The 25,156-nt window shown below is 32.6% G+C and overlaps 2 protein-coding genes across 2 annotated transcripts in view; both read left to right on the top strand.

The window, feature by feature from the left end:
- Positions 1–25,156, top strand: part of LOC127878118 (heat shock 70 kDa protein 12A-like) — a 71,870-nt gene that overhangs the window by 46,126 nt on the left and 588 nt on the right. The window lies entirely within an intron of this gene.
- LOC127878120 (heat shock 70 kDa protein 12A-like) lies at positions 13,690–25,156 on the top strand. The gene is made up of 10 exons (XM_052424544.1): positions 13,690–13,817; positions 21,008–21,175; positions 21,736–21,892; positions 22,425–22,573; positions 22,809–22,888; positions 23,001–23,139; positions 23,434–23,581; positions 23,849–23,983; positions 24,096–24,304; positions 24,586–25,156. The coding sequence occupies exons 2-10, from the start codon at positions 21,164–21,166 to the stop codon at positions 24,721–24,723; spliced, it is 1,167 nt and encodes a 388-aa protein (XP_052280504.1). The 5' UTR covers positions 13,690–13,817; positions 21,008–21,163; the 3' UTR covers positions 24,724–25,156.

Genomic DNA, 25,156 nt, shown 5'->3' with positions numbered 1-25,156 from the left:
AATATTTTAGATGGAAACTTTGCTTCAAAGCTATTCAGCGAATCTCGGTATAATATGGTCTAGTAAATATTATGCGTTACATACATGCAATACACGCAATTAATAGTGAACTTCAGTATTCTAAAACACTTGTAATGAACGCTGTTCGTACGTAAAAACACTTTACATATTAATTTGATTTTTTTCCACAAATTATGACGTGAAAATGTGTTATTTCCCAAATTATTTTTGGTATCATTCTTTCTGAACAAAGATATCGCTTGTCAATAGGACACCAACAAGATAATAACAATTCATTTTGTGTATTGATACAACGTATACTGATATAATCATTAATTATAATAAATTGTTGTATATAAGCATTAATTGTAACACGATATTCGCCCCCCCCCCCCCCCCAAAAAAAAAAAATTGTGCGCAGCGTAGTAGATAAGAATAAAGCTAAACTAGACAATATTATAATTGAATTTTCACCCAATCGTCGTTAATGAGACAAACGGCAGCGGTTTATCGTGCCAATCAATTGTTTAAAATCCCAACGCACCAGACCTGCACATACCCGAAAAGTAATTCTCATTTACTAGTCCATAATTAACAAATTAATATGACGTATCGAAACTGCATCAAACCTGCGGAATGTGGAGCCAAACACATGATGCAATACGATCATTATTGTTTCAAGAAATTGATTCGTTCGGCTGATCTTTAACAATTACTCTGAAAGGGGCCTTTTCACGTTTGGGTGAATTGACAAAATTGAAAAAAGTTGTTTCAGATTCGCAAATTTTCGTTTTAGTTATGATATTTGTGAGGAAACAGTAATACTGAACATTTACCATGCTCTAAAATAGCCATCATATGCATCTTTTGACGATTTAAAAACCCGACAATTATAAAGCGTTGCAACGCGAAACGAATTAATAATTTGGAGAGTTCTGTTGTTGTCGTTATATTTTGTGAAACTACGAGGAATGCTTTTATTAAGTATAAAATACATCGCCATTGTAGCCGGAGGGATGGCCGAGTGGTCTAAGTGGTAGACTTTTTACTCCAGGACTCCAGGGTTCAGTGGATCGAGCCCTGCTGAGGGCTACCTTTTTTTTTCTTTTTTTTAATTGTATTCTTGATTTTTTTATTGGAGCTTTTTATATCCAATGTTAAAATTTATCAATATAAAGCATTTAATGAAAAACTTCAAAACATGCCAAAATCTGTGAAAAGGCCCCTTTAATGGTCTCACTAGAGTCGCATAATAATGACATGTTCTAAAACAGAGCACAATCATATTCAAGACATATATTTATAAACTTCAATGTTGAATTGATCAAACCGTTAAGCAAAAGAAAATGCGAAATATATTTTGCTGTATGGGCCTCCAGTCGGATTCGATCTCATTTTTACACAAATTGCTGTCTTGAATGAGAATTTTACTACACTACACTCACCATATCAATAGTCAGAATGCGTAAATCGGTACTTTATGTACGTTTCACCCCTGAATATCCCAGTATCCCCAGGTCATGTTTTTAAATAATATAAATGATTATTATATTGAGCGCTTATTAAACTATTCATTATTGTAAACAGCCATTTTATAAATACGTATGAATGGAAAACTTATTTATGAAAATAAAATACTGTATTAGTCATTAACCGTCTTTTTCGAAATTTACGTTACTAGTCCCAAAATAAATTATAGTCGAAAATGGAACATACCTTGAGGATGTAAAACAAACATAACATGAAACACGGTGGCATTGTTTCAAATTGAGGAAAATGTTTTATTTCATACCGAGATTAATTTTACTTTCGCCTACAGTTATAAGTATTCAACGCAGTCCGATACTGTTGCAGAAAATGGTATGCTTTTTTGTGTTTTTGTGTTATTTTAATTTACTTTTTTATTTAAAATGACTAGAATAATGTTTAATTATTGATGTCGAAAAAACCTTGTTATTTTTGTTTTATTAAATATTTCAAGGTAACTACGACTAGTATCATACGAATTGCATATTAAATGCGCACTTAAACAACTTATATCAAAATTTATGATAATTTAGGTTGTGTCTGCCATGTGGTTAATAATCACGATAAGAAAAAAAATAAACGCATTCATTTTGTAAGTGAGGCATTCCAAATGTTTATTTTAAATAATTGTTTCATCTTTCGAGTACTGAAAATGTATTTCATTTTAAATCAACTAGTAAATAACGCATGCACTTGATTATTACTTTCCGATGTTAAGCGTGTATAACATGAATGGAATAGTAGTATATACATGTAGTATAGACAACAAAAATTCTCATCTTCAATTTATTATTTCCAAAGTCTGCTTCCCTTTCACATTCTAGAGTGTTTCCTAAAACTTTGCATGTTTGTGAATGCCTTGTCACTTCTCTGTGTCAAGTACATATAAACACCTAACGGACATAATCGTTCTGCAGAGTGTAAAAGTCAGTATTTATTCTCATTAAAAAGAGCATGTGTTTGAATTCACTAGCCATTGAAACTTACTTAAGTAAAAAGCAACAATATTTACTAATATAACGCACAGTAAATATTTTTAATGGAAACAAACTATTGAAAAATGCCGAAGACACAGTTTCAAATTTCTGCATCACGTAAATCTCCAAATACATACATTATTTGTAGTTTTTTTACATGACTGATCGCCTGATCATTAAAGTTCTCCTCTACGAAGTAGTGTTACTCAGAGGGGGTAACCGAGATGATTTGTGCACACTGATCCCCTCTAGCGTGGGTGAAAGATCGGCTTATCCTCTTCGTAATTCTAACAATATTCGCAGCATTCAATGCAAATCACAACTTTTTACACGATATTTCCTACCACCAACTATAAACTTATGGAACAATCTACCGGAATAGATAAGAAAAGCTCCTTCTCTCTATGTTTTCAAAGCAAATCTTAGTAAAGAAAAAAAAGAATTCCCCAGCATTACTACGATGGGGAGCGGACGTCTAATGTTCTACATGCTCGTTTACGAATGCATTGTAGCAGTTTAAATGAACATTTGTACGCGAAAAACATTGTACAAAGTCCATATTGTCAATGTGGTGCGATTGAAGATACACATCACTTTTTCTTCAATTGCCCCATTTACATAGAAAAAAAGAGTTATTCTTTTTGACAATCTGTCCAGTTTCCAACCCATAACTTTGCAACTACTTCTTTTCGGTGTTAAAGACGGATCATATGAAATAAACTCATTAATATTCAAACATGTTCAGTCTTTCAACCGAGATAGCCATAGATTCTAACCCAACTCTATCTCAGGAACAAACCATATTCTGCTTACGATGCCCCGTCCCGCAAATGCTTCTTCACTTACCGCAACTTCTCTTATTCTGAAACTCTACTCTTTCACTTCTTTCCCTTTTCTCTCAACTTATTAGCTTTTATGCTATCTACATTACTCTGCTATACTATTTGTATTATAAATTCTAATATTTTTCCATTTCTAAACGGTACACAATTACCTCTCACTGTACTATATTGTTCGTAATTTTGACATGTCTTTAAATAGTTGTTATACGTTTGGTTGTTTACACCATTACAGCAGCGCTTCTAAATGACAGAAGAGAGACATAGTATAAGCCTCGAGCTTCCTTCTCAATTCTGTTCAATTGTATTTTACAGCTTTTATTTTGAGCAATACTGCAATTCTACCTGCCTAGTATATTGTTCGAAAATAATATGTATGTTTGTATTGTATTGCTTACATGTACGTTTAATGAACTAAAATAATAGTGTTTAAACCAAAAAGACAACAAGAACTGGCGCTAACCATGTCTTGGACTCGAGAGCGTTTCAAAACTTATTATTATCCTTAGCAAATTTCACACGTGTTTTAACTTTGATCCTCCACCCAAACCCTTAGAAATTTATTGACCCATTTGAGCCGTTGTCGCTTGTCATCGTAGTTTTTATATTGTTTTGGTATTTTTCCTATAGTTGTTTTTTGCAATCGAATATCACACAAGGCGCGATCTATTGTTAAACTATACAGATAAAGTTGCACATAAATATCTTGTGGTTAAGATATTATATTACATACATTGTTTCCACTGGTGTTTTGCAAATTAGAGCGACGAGTGGTACGATAACTCTTAATTTCGGGTTACTTGTTTCAAGTTATCAGTAACAGTATAATTATATATACTCGTTTATCAGTACCTCATTGGTTTTTGCAATGGTAATAAAGTTTTTGTTTTACCTTGTTGAAATAATGTGTGTTTATCTTTGCATATCTTTTGAATTTATTTCAGCACCTTTTTAAATCAGTTATCATTGATTTGATTAGCAAATTGTCATAATTCCAATCACAGCAGTTCCAGACTATTGAATACCGAAACTAACCGTTATTGACATACCCGAAACTTCTTTGTGCCACAAACATTTGCAATATCGAACATAGGCAATTGTAACATAAAATTGAGTGTTTTATCTTCAAGTATACTTTAGAATTATCGTAATAATTGATTTTATACTAATGTAATGTCATCCTGTTATTTCGACATATTATACCAACATCGGAATAACGAAAAGTTTATGCCGATACAGTTTTATATATTTGTTACATAACAAAAAATGTTCAGTCTGAACGTATCTGCATATACTTATGGATGTTTCGCAACATTGAAATGCACAAAGACTGTTCTTACAAAACAAATAGTTGCATACTCGCTTAACAGGGGCATATCGACCGCCAATATATTTAAAAAATGGATATAGTTTTGAAAAATTGTATTCTGATTTTGTTTTCAATTTCAAAGTTGTACCATTTTGTTGGGCATCGAAATTTGTATTACTCGAAATAAATATTTAATTTAACTTTAACAATACAACCTGTAATGTGAAATCGATACTAAAACTAACATTTTGTTTGTTTGAACCATTCATAAGGAATTGGTGATCGTGAAACCTTTTACTGTATTAAACGAAAGTTCGTAACATATATTACGAAGTGGATCAAAGGTGTATGTAGCTAAGTACGAATAATGTCCGTTAAACATATAGTACCACTCATGCATTATACCCAGTGAAGATAAAAGAGAATATTAGTAATATACACCTGCAAGGTTTGAATAACTAAATAGCGAAGAATGTTAAAGTTGTAACATACATGTATATGTTGTTCCATCATATACATGTATATACGGCATACAAGCAACCGATTTGATATAATCCAAAGTGGTTGTGGGGACTTCAGGTCCATACGCCGGGAGTACTATGAATTATTTACAAATCGACACGTCCATGTAAATACATAATACAATACCCTTGATCTGAAAATGAAGGTCATTGCTAGTTAGTCCACTTTTTGTTATCGTAGTTCTATAAGTAACGAGATCTTTTCCAGAACAATACATGTCAGTTTACAAAACGCTTATTTAACAACGTATGCTATTGCATTGTATTAGATCATTAGACTTGTGCGATATGATTTAACACTTGCATAAGCTGACAAGCCGTCCAGCGTTTTATTTCTTTTTTATAAACAATGTGTACTTCTCGCCGAGGCCTACATTTTTGCAAATACTTTAAACAATATTTGAAGGTATGCCGTTTTGTAATGGCATACAATGCAGGTAAATGGACGTGTATGTTTGAAATATGTGAAATTTTGCATGATTTATGAATCCATTGACTATAATGTCTTTTATTTTGCAGAAAGTTGGCAAATGAAAAGAAATAAACATAAGGAACAACAATGCAAAGCAGCTATGTAATTTGATTTTTGTTTGCATAGTGATAAATGGCATTTAGGAAATATTTTAGATGGAAACTTTGCTTCAAAGCTATTCAGCGAATCTCGGTATAATATGGTCTAGTAAATATTATGCGTTACATACATGCAATACACGCAATTAATAGTGAACTTCAGTATTCTAAAACACTTGTAATGAACGCTGTTCGTACGTAAAAACACTTTACATATTAATTTGATTTTTTTCCACAAATTATGACGTGAAAATGTGTTATTTCCCAAATTATTTTTGGTATCATTCTTTCTGAACAAAGATATCGCTTGTCAATAGGACACCAACAAGATAATAACAATTCATTTTGTGTATTGATACAACGTATACTGATATAATCATTAATTATAATAAATTGTTGTATATAAGCATTAATTGTAACACGATATTCGCCCCCCCCCCCAAAAAAAAAAAAAATTGTGCGCAGCGTAGTAGATAAGAATAAAGCTAAACTAGACAATATTATAATTGAATTTTCACCCAATCGTCGTTAATGAGACAAACGGCAGCGGTTTATCGTGCCAATCAATTGTTTAAAATCCCAACGCACCAGACCAGCACATACCCGAAAAGTAATTCTCATTTACTAGTTCATAATTAACAAATTAATATGACGTATCGAAACTGCATCAAACCTGCGGAATGTGGAGCCAAACACATGATGCAATACGATCATTATTGTTTCAAGAAATTGATTCGTTCGGCTGATCTTTAACAATTACTCTGAAAGGGGCCTTTTCACGTTTGGGTGAATTGACAAAATTGAAAAAAGTTGTTTCAGATTCGCAAATTTTCGTTTTAGTTATGATATTTGTGAGGAAACAGTAATACTGAACATTTACCATGCTCTAAAATAGCCATTATATGCATCTTTTGACGATTTAAAAACCCGACAATTATAAAGCGTTGCAACGCGAAACGAATTAATAATTTGGAGAGTTCTGTTGTTGTCGTTATATTTTGTGAAACTACGAGGAATGCTTTTATTAAGTATAAAAAACATCGCCATTGTAGCCGGAGGGATGGCCGAGTGGTCTAAGTGGTAGACTTTTTACTCCAGGACTCTAGGGTTCAGTGGATCGAGCCCTGCTGAGGGCTACCTTTTTTTTTAATGGTATTCTTGATTTGTTTATTGGAGCTTTTTATATCCAATGTTAAAATTTATCAATATAAAGCATTTAATGATCTCACTAGAGTCGCATATAAACGGTATTTCAGCTGTAATAATGACATGTTCTAAAACAGAGCACAATCATATTCAAGACATATATTTATAAACTTCAATGTTGAATTGATCAAACCGTTAAGCAAAAGAAAATGCGAAATATATTTTGCGGTATGGGCCTCCAGTCGGATTCGAACTCATTCATACACAAATTGCTGTCTTGAATGAGAATTTTACTACACTACACTCACCATATCAATAGTCAGAATGCGTAAATCGGTACTTTATGTACGTTTCACCTCTGAATATCCCTGTATCCCCAGGTCATTTTTTAAAATAATATAAATGATTATTATATTGAGCGCTTATTAAACTATTCATTATTGTAAACAGCCATTTTATAAATACGTATGAATGGAAAACTTATTTATGAAAATAAAATACTGTATTAGTCATTAACCGTCTTTTTCGATATTTACGTTACTAGTCCCAAAATAAATTATAGTCGAAAATGGAACATACCTTGAGGATGTAAATCAAACATAACATGAAACACGGTGGCATTGTTTCAAATTGAGGAAAAGGTTTTATTTCATACCGAGATTAATTTTACTTTCGCCTACAGTCATAAGTATTCAACGCAGTCCGATACTGTTACAGAAAATGGTATGCTTTTTTGTGTTTTTGTGTTATTTTAATTTACTTTTTATTTAAAATGACTAGAATAATGTTTGATTATTGATGTCGAAAAAACCTTGTTATTTTTGTTTTATTTAATATTTCAAGGTAACTACGACTAGTATCATAAGAATTGCATATTAAATGCGCACTTAAACAACTTATATCAAAATTTATGATAATTTAGGTTGTGTCTGCCATGTGGTAAATAATCACGATAAGAAAAAAGATAAACGCATACATTTTGTAAGTGAGGCATTCCAAATATTTATTTTAAATAATTGTTTCATCTTTCGAGTACTGAAAATGTATTTCATTTTAAATCAACTAGTAAATAACGCATGCACTTGATTATTACTTTCCGATGTTAAGCGTGTATAACATGAATGGAATAGTAGTATATACATGTAGTATAGACAACAACAATTCACATCTTCAATTTATTATTTCCAAAGTCTGCTTCCCTTTCACATTCTAGAGTGTTTCCTAAAACTTTGCATGTTTGTGAATGCCTTGTCACTTCTCTGTGTCAAGTACATATAAACACCTAACGGACATAGTCGTTCAGCAGAGTGTAAAAGTCAGTATGCAAAATGCATATTACATTTTATTTACTAATATAACGCACAGTAAATATTTTTAATGGAAACAAAACTATTGAAAAATGCCGAAGACACAGTTTCAAATTTCTGCATCACGTAAATCTCCAAATACATACATTATTTGTAGTTTTTTTTACATGACTGATCGCCTGATCATTAATGTTCTCCTCTACGAAGTAGTGTTACTCAGAGGGGGTAATCACGTGATGAGCTAAAGGAATTAAAAATGGCGACGTCCATGCTTAGACAGGTATTTTTCGCTGTTTTATACGCTTTATTACTTTTATTATTTTTTTACATGCCGCTCACTTCCAGCCATATCAGCAAGAAAGTGATTAGCCTTTATTTCTTATTAATATTCGTTTAATATTCGTTCCATATGTCGACTTTACTAGCTACGAAATTTTTAGCGGGTTCACAAAATTTCAGCTCTCGCTAAGAAAATTTGTAGCGAGTAAAGTCGAGATATAAAGTGAATATTTATACGAAATAAACGCTATCACTTTCTTGCTGATATAGCTGGAAAGAGAGCGGAATTTTAAAATTAAACTAAAGTAATGAGGGGTATAAAACGGCGAAAAATAACCGTTTCGACACGGACATCGCCATCTTGATCGTCACGTGCTTATCCCATCTGGTTACTGCGAATAAACTGTCTCCGTGGAACAAACGACCACTACTCTCCTCCGCGATGTATCGCAACTTTGAGCATACTAATTCCCTATTTTCGACGGACGTAGTGGATATGGCGTCCGCCTAACGACCGGGTGGTCTTGAGTTCGATCCGCACTTTGTCGGCGTTCTTCAAGTCTCCCACAAAGACAATGAGTACTTTACACGTACGAACTCGTGAGTGTTTCAATAAGCTTTACGCTTTCATATAATCGTTTTTTTACAATACATGTATGTTACATGATTCACGCGGCCAAGATAAGCTTTTCAAACTGTTAGAAACAATAGTGGTACAAAGCAAGTATCGTTTAACGTGTATTTAAAAGATAGATTTTAAATATTTTTTAATTTTAAAATGCACGTTAATTTGATAGGAAAAAAAGATAGATAATATTATTTAAATGATAATATATATATATATATATATATATATATATATATATATATATATATATATATATATATATATATATATATATATATATATATAGTTAGTTAGTTAGTTAGTTAGTTAGTTAGTTAGTTAGTTAGTTAGTTAGTTAGTTAGTTAGTTAGTTATTTTGAATATAAAAATAAAATATCAATCATTGGACAGTCTGATTTCCTCATTAAATCTGTATAAGTTATGAATCGCCTTCATCGAGAATAAGAAACCATCTCACCCAGTCTAAGGTTTATCAATTTTTGTTTACTTTAAAATACATCTCTTTAAAATAGTTTAGAAAGTAGTCAAGTCTTAATTATAATACAACATGACATATAGTCATACTTTAATGTTAACTAGATACATGGTGTAACCAGATACCATAGCTCGTTGTTTAGATTGATTTTGTTATCAGTGTCACATAGTGCATAACATAGATTACAATGGTCTTAATTTATATTTGTTTTGAATCAAGTTCAATATAGTGGCTACCTATATGGATTAAAAATATAATCAAAGTACTGGCAGTACTGGTGTGACGATGCTTTTGAAGAGGATGGATATAAAACATCAATTTAAGTTTATCTATATCACCACAATTGTGTATGTTGATACGAACATTTGGGTACGATAAAAAATTTGGGTACGACAATTTTGGGTACGAAAAAAAATTTGGTAGAAAATTTTTTTGCGTACGAAACATTTTTGGTACGAAAAAAAGTTTAGGGGTACGGGGGAGTAGTACCCGTGGGTAACTTGACCCATTGAGCGAAACTGGGAGGCGGGTCACATTCTTGTTCATTAAGTATGGCAATACCTTCATGATGATTCTCGAAAGTAGGTATGAGCACATAGCCGGACCATGTGAGCTCATTCGTATGAGCACTTGACTATCCGAGTTCGCCCACGAACATATGGATAAATTAACTAATAGCGAAATGACCATATACAAATATATGCTGAAATCTAAAAATCGAACGAAATATCAAACATGGTATGTACACTAAGGTGGTTGTGTAATTTCTGTAAGAATGTCGTATTCAATATGTAAATTTTAAATGATTGTGCCCGCACTTGAGTTTGTTGCCTTGTTTGAGTCTATACGCGCCTAGGCTGCACCCAGTGTGTGTATTTGTGTTTTTCCAAGGTAATGAGTTACCTCCGCGCTGAGGCTGCATAATGTTGGGACCCGGAGTGTGTCCAGTACTCCTACCTAATAAGATTAAATTGGCGACAGTTGGGACGAATTTTGAATGATAGCTGCAATTTCCAGTTATTTGTTTTGTACTGAAATACTTTTTAATTTTTTATATGGTCAAATGCTGCGGGGGGGGGGGATGAGATTATCCGGAAAAAAACACCTGTCCGGAATGGTGACCACAAAACAGACAAAATATAACATTGCGCCGGGTGCGGGAATCGATGTATGTCGTAAAGGTGAAAAAGCGAACGTCCTTACCTCTGCGCTAGCGGGACGGACAATTACGCAAAGAAATGTTGTTTTATCTATATATATCATAGCAGTGCAGCGTTTACAATTTGCAGGTTCGAAATAGTTCGCATTCTTTAGTTTTGTGATCACGTAAAAAGTTAATTTTACATGTTTTTATTCGCAATTTATTTACTAAATCGAGAACAAATATCAAACAAAATAGAGAAAATATATAGTTGTTTCATTGGTCCATAAAAATAAAATGGATGTAAAATTACTAATTTGAAATTAACGTTCTGATACACTTATTGAATCTGTTTCCCCAGGATATGCTGTTCTATTAATATTTACCTTTATCAACACGAACGACAACTCTGCTAGGAGAATGTTATCAATGAAAATCAACGAGCAAACTCCTACGCAGTGGCGAATGCCAATGGAAGTAACTGAAAAATCGAGTTATCTCAATCGGACTGGCTCGGTCTTTTACATCGATCGCCATTGTGAAGAATTTTTATACTGGTTATCAAACCTTAGACGCTGCTGTTCCACCATCGTCAAAAAGTATACACCATATGCTCACGTGAAACCAGACAAGAAGAATGCACCAAGTTATTGCCCGTTGCTTGTTTCACTAATAAGTCATGTCTTGGGTAAACACATGCGTGTATAATCTCATGTAAATGACAGGCTAACGTTCATATACGTCCGTTGCATGCGTCATGCGTTACCTTTGGACACGTGCGTTCCCGTCGGAAATTGCACACGTCACCATTGAGTTTTCCAATTTATATTAATATATTAACTTCAGTAGGGATATATATAGATCTTGTTGTTCAGGATACTTTACGGACATTGGAAAACGTTGTGTTAGAGTTTTATCAACAAAAATAAATCGCAATTAAAATGACTTGTGTTCGTTATTGTGTCCCACCGATTATGCGACATCGGTTTGTAATGTAATCAAAATTGAATAATCGTCTTCACAGTTATTAAACACTAGTGACATAAGGCAGTTATTCATGCAATATGTATATTAATTTATATTTACTTAATAATGTTAATATTAACATTCTGTTTGTAAGCGTAGATTTCATAAAAGTGAAACTCGATTAAAGTGTGTATGTATACGCATAGGCTTAGTATTTTAAAGTTTATTAAAATTCCCGTCATGTTATGTTATTCAGTTAATGTAAATCCGATAGCGTGTTTAGGCATGTTTATGTAAGCTTATATTACTTTTAAGAGGTGTTATTTGTATCAAATAGTTTATATTGTTTATGATTCAACAAGTTGTTCTGAGACCCGTAGCAATTATTCCGGATGTAATTTAAATCTTCAAATATATCAGGTAAATGGAAAATATCTGCATTGCGTATTTTTAACATTTCAACTGAAAAGCTAACATATGCACTAAAGAGCTATATTTTGTGCCAAACAAATGTTAAATATATGGCGCTGTTCCAATGTTGTCGATTTGTTCACTCAATTTTCACCTGGTTTTGATGTATTAAATGATGTTGTTTGCTGCATATATTGAGATCTATGTTAATAATATGTATATTATCACCTTCAACTTTAAGCGAGCGACATTGTTGTTGCACGGGACACATTTTGTTTGCTATGATAACCATTACTGCTTATTTATTACGAAATAACATCATAAACAATAAAGTTATTGGCACACACATGAAAATGCATTAGCATCAATTGTCTACTTTCTAACGAAAAGGGTAAATGTTGAGATGATATGTTTATCAATGTGTGACAATTTATTATAATATCAGAAAAAACGTGTGTTAACAAAAAGGCATTAATATTGGACGATAATGGATACGATTCTCTATTGAGTTAACCACGAACTGAATTTTCATAGCTGGTCGCTTGTTTTTGTCGGTTTAATTCGGTTTAGATGTGAAGCAATTGTGCTATACTTTGCAATAGGATATCATACGCGACAAGATCCAGTGCAGACAAATAAAAAATAAAGTTGCAAACATATATCTCATGTTTCGAGGTAAAGATATTTTATAACATACATTGGTTCCACGCTTGGATATTGCAAATAAGAACATCGAGTGGTACCAGTACGCAAAGTTGCGGATGACTGATTGCAAGGCATCTGAAACAGTTTATATCCGTCGAAACAAAAAGTCAGTGCGTCATTGAGGTCGTGGCTGGTTTTCGGAATGGTAAGTTTTTGTTTATCGTTTAAATATATTGCCTCATTTTTTATCAGGTGTACCTTATCATTTGATTAAAAGTGTTATAATTCTATTTTATTAATTTTCAGACTATTACATAACGAAACTGACCGTAATTTGCAAAACCGATACTGCTTTGTACCTCGAAAAGTATTGATATATAAAATCGTCAATAGAATAAAACTATATTGTTTTGTTTAGTTCTAATCTCAAAATTGCTTTTATCCTTTGGAATTATCAAATCCATTATACGATTTTAATGTCATCGTGTTATTTTCGCCACATCAAACCAACAAAGGAATATAAACGAAAATCGCAAATAAATCTAATGTACTTTCTTTTTATGATAAAGTACGTAAAATGTTATTTAAGTATAACAAATTCATAACGTACATTTTTATGCGAAAACAGTTTTTTTTTGCATTTGGTACATAACCAAAAGATGTGTCTATGTGCAGTATGAACGGATGTACAGAGATTTATGGGTAAGTGCCAACATTGAACATGCGGATTGACTGTTTTAACAAACATTATTTGCATACATGCCTAAAGAAGGGCATATCGACGGCCTGTACACTAGTATACACTTAAAATATATAGTTTCGAAAATGGTAAGCTACATTTTTTTAATGTGAAAGTTTTTCGGGTTGTTGGGCATTTATATTTGTTATTGCTTAAAATGAATATTTAATTTTACTCTTATAAAGCAACTCGTAATGTGAAATCGAAACGAAAAGTAAAACAAAAGTATTTAATGCTTGCAGTTATCATAAGCTATTCGTAACACCTGATCGTAAAACATTTAACTGTATTAAACGAAAGTTCGTAAAATAGATTCCATAGTGAATAAAAGGAGTATGTAAGTACGAATAATGTCCGTATAAAATGTAGTGTATCTCTCACGCTTTATACGCAGTAAAGATGCAAGAAAACTAAACTCTAGAAATATTCACTTGCAAACTTGGTTTTCACTTAATATCAAACAATATATAAATTGTGGATTTATGTTATATATATTTTGTATACAAACACACCGTTTACAACTCATCCAAAATGGTTGTAGGGTCGTCTGGTCAATACGCTCGAAGTTGTTTTAATTATTTACAAATTGACAAGTCTATGTGAATATATAGTGCCAATTATCTAGATTTGAAAATAAAGGTCAATGCTAGTTATTCCATTTTTTATCGTGGTTTATCTATTAAATGAAGTTTTTAAGAAAAATAATTTTTTAATTAACGCTATTTTTTCAAACGTGCAATATTGCATTGTATTAGATCGTTAGACTTGTGCGATGTAATTTGTGCACTTGCAGAAGCTGATAAGCCCTCATGCGTTTTTTTCTATATAAACGATGCTTTCTTTCCGCCGAAGCCTATATTTTTGCAAAAATAGTGTAAACCATATATAAAGGCATTCCGTTCTCTAATGGCAGAAAATGCCGGTTAAAAAAGACGTAAATGTTTGAAATCCATTAAATGTTGCTTGATTTACGGATCCATAGACTACGCAGTCTTTCATTTTGCAGAAAATTGCCGTTTTGTAAAGAAATAACTTTGGGGAAGAACAATGCACAACAGCTATGTCAAGTGATTTTTGTTTGCATAAATATAATTTTAGCAGTGAGTGATTGGTAAACATGCATGAGGCAAATATGCTAGAAATATTTTAAATGGAAACATTTTGGAGCGATTCGAAGCTATTCGGAGGTGTAGTGTATAGTATGTGTGACATACATGCAATGCATACAATAAACAGTGAACTTGAGTACACAAAATAACTGTTAATGACACTGTCCGTTAGTAAAAACAGTTAACATATTTATTTGCAATCGTTTTCACAAATTAAAACGTAAAGATGTTTTATTTTATCAAATGTTTGGTATCATTCTTTATTAACAAAGATATCGCTTGTCAATAGGACACCTCTAACATAATTACAATTCATAGTGTGTATTGGTACAGCGTATATTGATTTAATCATTAATCATAATTAACTGTGTATATAAGTATTAGTTGTAACATTATATTTTCTTACCTGCCTTTATAAAACTACCAAACAAATAGGAGTAAAATACACCCCAAAAGCGAAAATTAGTCTCTATCTTATGCGCAGCGTTAACTATTAGAAAGAGTTTAACTAGACCAATCATGTTAAAATCGAATAAAGTGTCATCCGATCGTCGTAAATAAGCCAAACGGCAACGTTTTGTCGTTCCGATAATTGTTTTTAAATCCCATCGCACAAGACCAGCACATACCTGAAAAGTAATTCTCATTTACTAGTTCATAATTTACAAATTAATATGACGTATCGAAACTGCATCAAACCTGCGGAATGTGGAGAAAACAAATGAAGCAATACAATCACCATCGTGTTAAGAAATCGAGTCGTTCGACCGATCTTTAACAATTAATCTAAATGGTCTCACTAAGGCGCATATCAACGGTCTTTCAACATTAAATAATAACATGTATTTAAATAGAGCATATTCCGATTCAAGACATATATTTCTAAACTAAATGTTTAATTAATCAAACCGTTCAGCAAATCTTAATGCTAAACCTAGTTTTGCTGTCTATGCATTCAGTAAGATTACAATTCATGCCATCATAAATTGCTTACTTGATTGAGAACTTAACTTTACTACACCACGGCCGTAAATCACGAGCGCAACCTCTGTTTTGAGATGCATTAATAAATGAGCCGATGCTACTTCCGAGGTGGTGCTCAGGCCCGGATGTTTTGAAATTTAACGGATCATTTTACAGGGTGATTAGGTTTTATATAAAAAAATCAACATTTTTTCATAACTTTTTAAAATTTGCACATGTGATGCGATTCAGCAAAGATACATTCACCCAAAAATGTAAAGAAACATACAATCACACCCGATTTGGAAACGTGAGGGCTTGTATAAGTTGTTGCATTGTAGAATTCGTAAAGCAAATCGATGTCTTTTGTCTGTGTGACGAGCACATTCGCAGCCAATTAAATCGCTCATTACATAAAACGATTGCTTTAAATATGTACAAGTGCATGCATGTTCTAAAACAACGGCTTCTAGCCGATCTAATAGATCAATTAGCATTTTTCAAAAAGAGATGGAGCCAATGCAAATGACGTGGCGCTAAGAATAGGAGGTGGCGCCTATGCACATGTATTAAAGTGACATATTTTATGTAATGGTTTCTATTATGTTTAAAGGACTTACATTTATTTTTGTAAGTTGACTACTTGAGCGCATTTGAGTCGCGTTCGTTTTTAATAAGAAACAGTAGTTTTTTAATAATGTCTTGCCGGATTTGTGAGAACATTTAGCATGTATAATACAAAAAAAAGTTAAAGTAAAAAGACTCAGCTATCTTCATTTTTTAGAATTGTTAGTGGGAAAAACAACATATATGAGTATAATGAAGATTCGTTGACCATGGCCTTTTACTAAATTAAGCATTTAGATTAAGGGACACAAATCATCGTTTCAAGAAGAAGTATCATATTTTATTTATTTCGTGAATTATCATACTGTATACAAAAATTTCTTCCGATGATTTATTTTGATAATGCTGAGAATTTAGTTATTGGTTTTATTGAGTATTACACATTTTTGGTATATATCGTACAATATGTTTTATTCATGTTGGTTGCCTCTTAATTGAGTTGACTTAATTAAACACACACACAAAGATATATATATATATATATATATATATATATATATATATATATATATATATATATATATATATATATAATATTACAAAACTACATCTAATTTATTATAGATTATATCATGTTCTGTAAAGATTTGTATTAACGTATGTACGTTGACAAATAAAGTAAATATAAAAAATAACATTATCTATCAAATGTACGTCATGTGATGATGCCATTGCGATACGACTGTTAATTGATAGCATCCTGCATTAGCGCCATCTCCTATCATTAGTGCCATCTCCTTAGCATTGGCTCAATCTCTTTTGGAAAAAATGCAAAAGTATCGATTACGTCGGCAAAAAGCCAATATGTTTGTGCATGCAGCATCTTATATATGTTGTACACTTTCGTTTGATGTCGTTAGCGATTTAATTGGGTGGAAAGGTGCTCGTCACACAGGAAAAACTCATCGAAATGCTTTTTAAAAATCCACCATGCCACAACTTATAAAGGTTCTCATGTTTTTAATGCATTGAGAATGTATGTTTCTGTTCATTTTTGGATGAATTAATCTTCGATGAATCACACTATATTGCCCGAGTTTAAAGATAGTGCGATATATGCTGAAAAAACATATAAAATCTAATCACCCTGTAAAATTACCCATGAAATTTCAAAACATCTGGGCCTGAGCGCCACCTCGAATCTTGCATTGGCTTATTTATTAATGCATCTCAAAATAGAGGTAGCGCCAGTGATTAAAGCCGTGTACACCCACTTATCGATAGTGCGTATTCGTATAGCGGTACTTCACGTTTATAAATTTACCTATTGACCTAATTTTTAAACTGTTTGCTAATACTATATTACCAATGTTAACATACTCTTTAGAAATTTGGGGATTTGAAGATTGTACACTGCTAGAAAAAATCCACTGTGAATTCCTTAGAAAAGTACTTCATCTCATAAAAAGCACACCGTTGTATATGTTGTACGCAGAATCAGGCCGGTACCCTATTGAAATCACTATTAAGAGCAGAATGATAGGATACTGGAATAGACTTATTAAAGGACACCAAAGTAAAATAGCGTTTAGGATTTACCAATAATTATTATATGCTTAATCTGCCAGATTTTGAGTCAAAATGGATAAATAAAATTAAATCTATACTCGTTTACACTTTGAAAAATGATATTTGGCTACATCAAAATGATATCAGGGACACAAATGTTAAATATAAAATTAAGGATATCCTTTTAGGTCAAAATTTCCAAAGTTGGCATGCATCTCTAGCTAACTCTAGTAAGGGTATAAACTACTCATTTATAAACGACAATATGAATCTTGAAAGTTATTTGCTGAAACTAAGTAAAAAACAATTAATAAGTATGATAAGATTTAGAACTTGCAATCATTACTTTCCAATAGAAACCGGTACATGGGAAGACATTTATATTTCAGAGAGAAAACGCACACTCTGGTATCTTAATGATGTAGGAAATGAATTCAATTTTTTTGCTGCAATGCCCATTCTTTGAGTCAGATAGGAAAACATTTATTAAGAAATATTACTTCTACAGACCAGATATGTTAACCTATAAAGAATTACTATTAAGTTCTTCAACTATTGTATTAAAAACACTTCCAAATTCATGCAAATACTAATGAATACAGTTTATAGGTAATTCAATTATTTTCAAGCACTTCAAAATTACTACACTAATTTATAAACATTGTTATATGTCTCTTCCATGCATATTATAAAAGTTGAGTTGTGTACGCATAGTTAATTTTACTTCTCAATGCAAGAAAATGTCACACTGTGTTGTATAACATGATTACCGTTTCAAGTCCATGTGCACTGCAACAATCCAATAGTTAAAAGTGCTGTGTTAAACTACAAAGATACTATTGTTGATTTAATTTCTGCTCTTAAATTTATGCGCATGCATAGCATGTATTTTTAACAGTGCATTCTAGTAATAGTGTAACAAACATATTAAGAACTACATGTACTTATTTTCTTTACTTATTGTGCATTCAGACGTCGTTCGTTGTAATCTCGAGGTTGTGATATTTTTTACCATGTACAATTAACTTTGATGTACAGACAAAATAACACCCGTTTTTGTTAGAACCCTAGTTAGACTGTTACAAATTATCAAATACATGAGACTATTAAACTCGCCCCACGTACAGGTCAAAACGTGGTGCCTCTGGTTAATCCTTTAAGAATTTTCACAGATATATCCGGTGAAAATCACTAGATTATTCCACATTCTTTAAAAATAACTCCAAAATTTACCAAAGTTAAATTAGCGTGAATCATACATGTCAACAAAACTTTCACGTCTGCTACACTGACCTGATTAAATCACGTGACCATGTCTACTTCATCCGTCAATCACTTCCCTACATGCTTGTCAATAACCTATAGTTTGTTTTAATATTTGAGGTTACTATACATTTAAATTGTATTACGCCCAGGTAAAAGTCTAATAACTAAGTCAAATAATCAACTGGACACCCACCCCCTTTTCCCAAATAATTATTACCTAGGAAAATGTTTGTTAGTTATTTTTCTAAGTAGATCTTACCTAACCATGTCATGTGAAAATTATGTTTATATGACTATATTGCTCTGTATACTCATGTGTTGCAATTGTAACTTGAGTTAAATGAAGTTATGTTCTGTTCTGTTCTGTTTATTTACACGTTTCACCGCTGATTTTCCCAGTATCCCGATGTCAAAATTTTATAAAATTATAAAAAAAATAATTTTTTATGCAGCGTTGATGCAAATATTCATAGTTGTTAACACCCATTAAATAAATGCTCATGAAAACACAATGTAGTAAAATTATTTATGAAAATATAATACTGTATAAGCTATTTACCGTCTTCTTCGATATGTAGGTTACTGTTCTCAAAATATATCATAATCGAAACTGAACCTGACCATAATAATGACAAACACACATAACATGAAAGACGATCATGGTTTCAAATTGAGGAAAATAAGTTTACATTTCGTACTGAGAAATACGACAAATGCCAATACAAATTGCATATTAAATATGCACTAAAACAACTTATATCGTATTAAATGAATTTAGGTTTTGTCTTCAACTTTTTTAATAATCTTGATAAGAAAAAAGATAAGCGCATACATGTTGTAAGTAACTGCATTCCGAATATTTATTGTAAATAATTGTGTCCTCTTTCAAGTACTAAAAATGTGTTTCGTGTTAAATCAACTTGTAAATGACGCATACACAAAATAATTACTTACCGATGTTTAGCGTATATAATGCTTGTGAATGGAACATCGAAACCAATCCTCTTCTGTAGAAAACCCGTTTCGCTCGTATGATAAACCACTTTTAAACTATTGAACTTTATTTCAAATTACTAAGGAAAATGCTCATATTAAAAATATGATGACTGGCGATTGTATACGCCCGTTTTTGAAAAAATGGCCGTATTATGGAACCTACCGAGCGCGCTGGCGTGAGGCGGATGGATAACTTGCACTTTCAACTTTGTCCAGCATACTTTGATTTTCAAATAATTTGACAGAAGTTTTCAGCATGATGGACCAAAGTGTGCGCCCAAGGTCCAATTTTAATATCACAATTTAAGTTCTAGAACAAGTCTAGGTATTTGCCACAGAATACATGGATTTTCATATTACTTACCGTACGTCATCATCATAATGAGACGGAGTGTCGCTTGCACGATCTTAGTCTTGATATCCAAGTACAATGTCATAAGCACGGTCAAATTTGGGAAATTTGTAATTGACACTTTGTCCGAAGAATAACTTTATCCAATAATGAGTTACTTTCAAATGACTTGTCAGTAGTGGCAGAAGTGATCCGCTTTATGTTACGGATTTGTAAGGTATCATTTAAGGTCTAGGTCATAGGTCAATATAAGGGTTGTTCAATTAACTTTAAGGTCCCTATGTCCAATGTAAAGGTAAAAATTCAAGGTCAAAGGTCAAAGCTAGTTTTTAATAATGCATTATCTTTTGGAACCAGGTTAACTTTTGTATTAATATTTTTTAAATGTTGTCAATGTCTAATTACCATTTTTTCCAAAACTATTTGATAAGAGATTTAAATAATTAATCAACGAGTTCACCTTAGCATTTTATTGTAAAAAATTATATCAATTCATTGTGTGTTAAAATCAATTAAATCAAATTCTATGATTTAAAATAATGAGAACGCTTGTTAACTGAAATAAACATTATTAGGAATCATTTGGATTTATTTTACTTCTGTATAGAGAAAACTTCACGCCCTTAGTCTTAGGATGTGCTTTACTCTTAACATGGTAAGCTGATGATTTTGTTTAGATTTTTTTTCATAAATCTTTACAACTAGAACCGTTCGAGTGGCTCGGAAAAACGGCTTTCCTATCTGTTGGAACTGGAACAACGACTTTCCACTAGGAGGGACTCGGAAAAACGTCGACCCCCTTTGAGAGATGCTACTCAAAATGTATCCAGTCTGTCGGAATCTGGACGACAGTCTACCTGTATGAATGCACAAGTATGAACATATTTATACTGACTTTGTATTATGGTATGCACACAAGGGCCCATCTAGATATTTCGGTTCTGGAGGGCGAGTAATTTAATCGGGTTAACATTGTCAGAGATATGAGTACGACGCTGCTGTGATAATAAACAGACATTTTTTTTAAAGAATCACGCGATCGAAGAACTTTAAAACACAAACAAATCACACATCATAATCCTGTGGACAACGGATTAATAAGTTATAATCAACGAGAGTATTTTAGACTACATAGCGGTATTAATAATTTCTTCCAAATTTAAGTCAATGTGTCCCTTTTTAAAAAAAATAACAGTAAAGCATTGACACAGCTCATCTCCATTGTTATCGTACGTGGGTTCTTGATAAACCTTAAAAATGATTAGGCCCTTAATGCACATTCCAAAGTCACAGACAGTTTAAATTATATAATTATATTTGGTTTTTGCCTTTATACTTAACTAGACTCCGGAATGTGCCACACGGCGTTTTCGGGTTGTTAAAGCAACGGTCTTTATCTGCAACTGTACGTATTTATTTTATGTTCGAAATAGGTTTCAGAAGGAAAAGAAAAAGCTTTAGTGGTCGCTGCCATAGATTTTGGAACGACCTACTCAGGCTGGGCGTTTTCATTTAAACACGATTTCGAACGGGATCCGATCAATGTGTCAGCTAAAACATGGCTTGGTGGCCAGCTTACTTCATTAAAAGGTGCAATAAATTATAAACTTTTCATTATAATAGTTAGGAACGATCTAACTGCAACAATATTTATTATTGAAGATGTAATGTAAGATAATGTTAGTAATAGTTAATACTATATATGTTTACAATAGTGTTATTTGTTTACTTATTTACCCTACACATAAATATTGTATTGTCTTAAACAATTGGTTGACTTAGTTTGAATTTTCTGTTTTTGGGTTGTGCTGTTTTATGTTTTGTCCTCCTTTGCACAGACATATAGTCGTTTGCAACAAAGATTTTTGGATCACGACAAAAGTTTCTCTTCTGGTGATTACTCTGGCGTGTGTATATACCTATTTTGATGGTTTCTCACATTTATAAGCGAACACCTTTTTTTTTCGAAAAAATGATGTTTAAAATCAATTGCCTAACTATTCCCGTGTTGGTAAATGCCGAACAATTTCTTTGTTAAAGCAACTTAATTAGTTAATGAAATGAATACCCGTCCTCTATATATATGGACATAAACTTATAAACTAAATCGTGTTTCGTCTAGGTCCTACGTGTATATTGATCAAACCAGACGGAAAGACTCTTGAGGCGTTTGCATACGATGCAGAAACTCGCTACAGTGAATTGAGCGAGAAAAATAAACACAAAAAATGGTTCTACTTTCGAAGGTTCAAAATGGCCTTGTGGAAAAAGGTAAAGCTGCAGAAGTAACATATAATCATTCTTTAATTTTAGTTGTATACAGTTTTATTTTAAATGGTAGTGTTTGTTTTATCAACACTGAATTTATTTATAGGTCTTATTAAGCCATTTAAAAAATCGGGTTTCACTATTTCATTTTTTGTTTAATAATATTATTTTTATTAACTTCTAGGATATGTAAATAATAAAAATATTGCCATCATAAAGCCGTTTTATTTATTTCTAGTCCATTCATAAAGACACAGTTTTAGAAGACGAATGTGGCCGAGAGCTCCTAGCGTTGACAGTGTTTTCCCTGTCAATCAAGTAAGTCAAGTATATTTTAATGGAGTCGCTGGATGTTGTATGGAAGTTATCCTGCATAAGCCAGTATGCTTAACCGTTTTTTGACCTTCATATGTATTTTTAATACCAATAGATTCATGAAAGATAATCTGTTCGAGAAAACTGAAAGTCAAGTGTCAGGATTGAAAGAAGACGATATTCACTGGGTTCTGACCGTGCCTGCTATTTGGAATGATTCAGCAAAACAGTTTATGAGAATGGCTGCGGAGCAGGTTTGCATTGACATATCTGGTAGTTCAATAACTAAAATGGTTAATATTTAAGTATAAGTTTCCTTCATACATACATAATGATACAAGATAAGTGCCCATTACTCAACAGAATACACGAGCATGTACATAATCTACATATTATGAATTCAATCAATTGCATTCGTTTGATGACTATTTATATACGACTTCCTCTGTGGAATTCAAAATTCATTTTCTTGTCGTTAATCATTTTAAAATTAACAATCAAAATAATATTGATAATTGTTTCATGTTATGTTTTCTGTATTGATTTAGGCCGGGATATCATCAGACAAGCTGACCCTTGCACTTGAACCAGAAGCAGCCTCACTGTACTGCAGACATCTTCCTGTCAAGAAGGATGGAGATTGCAGTCTTTCCACACTGAAGGCTGGAACAAAATATTTAGTTCTAGATGCAGGAGGTGCAGTCCCCAAATCTCGTGTTAAAATATGTTTGTTGACACCAAATTAATAAGCCCTTTCACTTTATATTTGTTTTACAAATAAATAATTAATGATCATAACACAGTTTAAATATTCACTAAAATTAATCTTAAATGACACGTTTATTGAGACAATTTTTAATACAAACATATCCAGTTCAAATAATTTGCTCTAAAATACAAACAAAGCCACCGCCGATATTGTTTAACATTCGATCATGCCACCATACAACTCTCACATTTTAGGTGGAACTATTGATATTACGGTCCACGAAGTGTGCACAGGAGGGACCCTAAAAGAAGTCCACAAGGCGACTGGAGGTGAATGGGGAGGAACGAACGTTGATGCGGCGTTTATGGAATTTCTTGGAAAGATTACAGGTGCACAAGACCAATATTTGTTTTGAGTTTCATTCGACTGTGTATTTATTTGTATCTGATGATGCGTTTGCACGTTGTGTTCTTATATTTATTTTACCTTATCTGTATATAGATGAAAAGGCAATTCAGAAATTCAAAGATGATAATATGGAAGACTATATTGAACTTTTTCGTGATTTTGAGATAAAGAAGAGAGCTATAGACACTTCAAAGACTGGAAAAATAACCATCAAAGTGCCCCTATCACTTATTGATCATGTGAGAGATGTAACAAAAAAGAAATTGAAAGACAAACTGCAATCATCGGGCTACGGAGAAAAGGTAGGTGACATGAATGAAAAATCACACAAAAGCCCAAGTTGATGAAATTTACTTCGACATTGCTTTTTCAAAATCTATTTTCTAGTAGTTATTTGTATGATGTCCGTTCAAACCCAGATCAAATAACGCAAGCTTCTACGAGAATACGTATTTTGGAATAAATATGATGAACGACATTAAACAAAGACAATGTATTTATATATTCAATTTTCTTTTATCTATACCCATCTTTATTCAAAACTAAGTAGTATAGGTAAATTATAGTATGATTTCGATCAAAGGTCACGCTGGCCGGGGATAAAATTCGCTTGGATGCCGATATCATGCGTTCGTTCTTTAGCACATCTTGGCGCAAATCGTCGAACATGTTTCTGATTTGCTACAAAAAGAAGAATGCAGTGGCGTCGAGGCCATTCTGATGGTTGGGGGATACTCCGAGTGCATGTTTCTCCAAGAAGCCATCAAAAAGCGGTTTACGCAGCTGAAAATCATCGTTCCACCCGATGCAGGCCTTGCCGTTCTGAAGGGTGCAGTCATATATGGCCATTCTCCCATGGCCATTACCGAGCGCGTTTCAAAGTATACCTACGGTATAGATGTAGTATGCACCTTCATCAACGGGGAGCACCCATGGTCTAAACGTCAGATTCAGAAAGATGGTGTCATACGGTGTACAGATATATTTTCCAAACTTGTTGAAGTTGGAGATAAGCTTGTTGTCGGTCAAGCACAGAATGAGGAATCTTATATTCCAGTATTTGATGATCAGAAATCTATGGATGTGTCAATATTTGCTACGTGTGACAAAAATCCCAAATTTACAACCGATGACGGATGCAAGAAAATTGGCAG

Source organism: Dreissena polymorpha, chromosome 4 (genome assembly GCF_020536995.1).
Source record: "Dreissena polymorpha isolate Duluth1 chromosome 4, UMN_Dpol_1.0, whole genome shotgun sequence".
NCBI classification, from domain to species: domain Eukaryota; kingdom Metazoa; phylum Mollusca; class Bivalvia; order Myida; family Dreissenidae; genus Dreissena; species Dreissena polymorpha.
The sequence above is the reverse complement of the archived record's forward strand: the minus strand, read 5'-3'. Positions and strand labels throughout refer to the sequence as shown.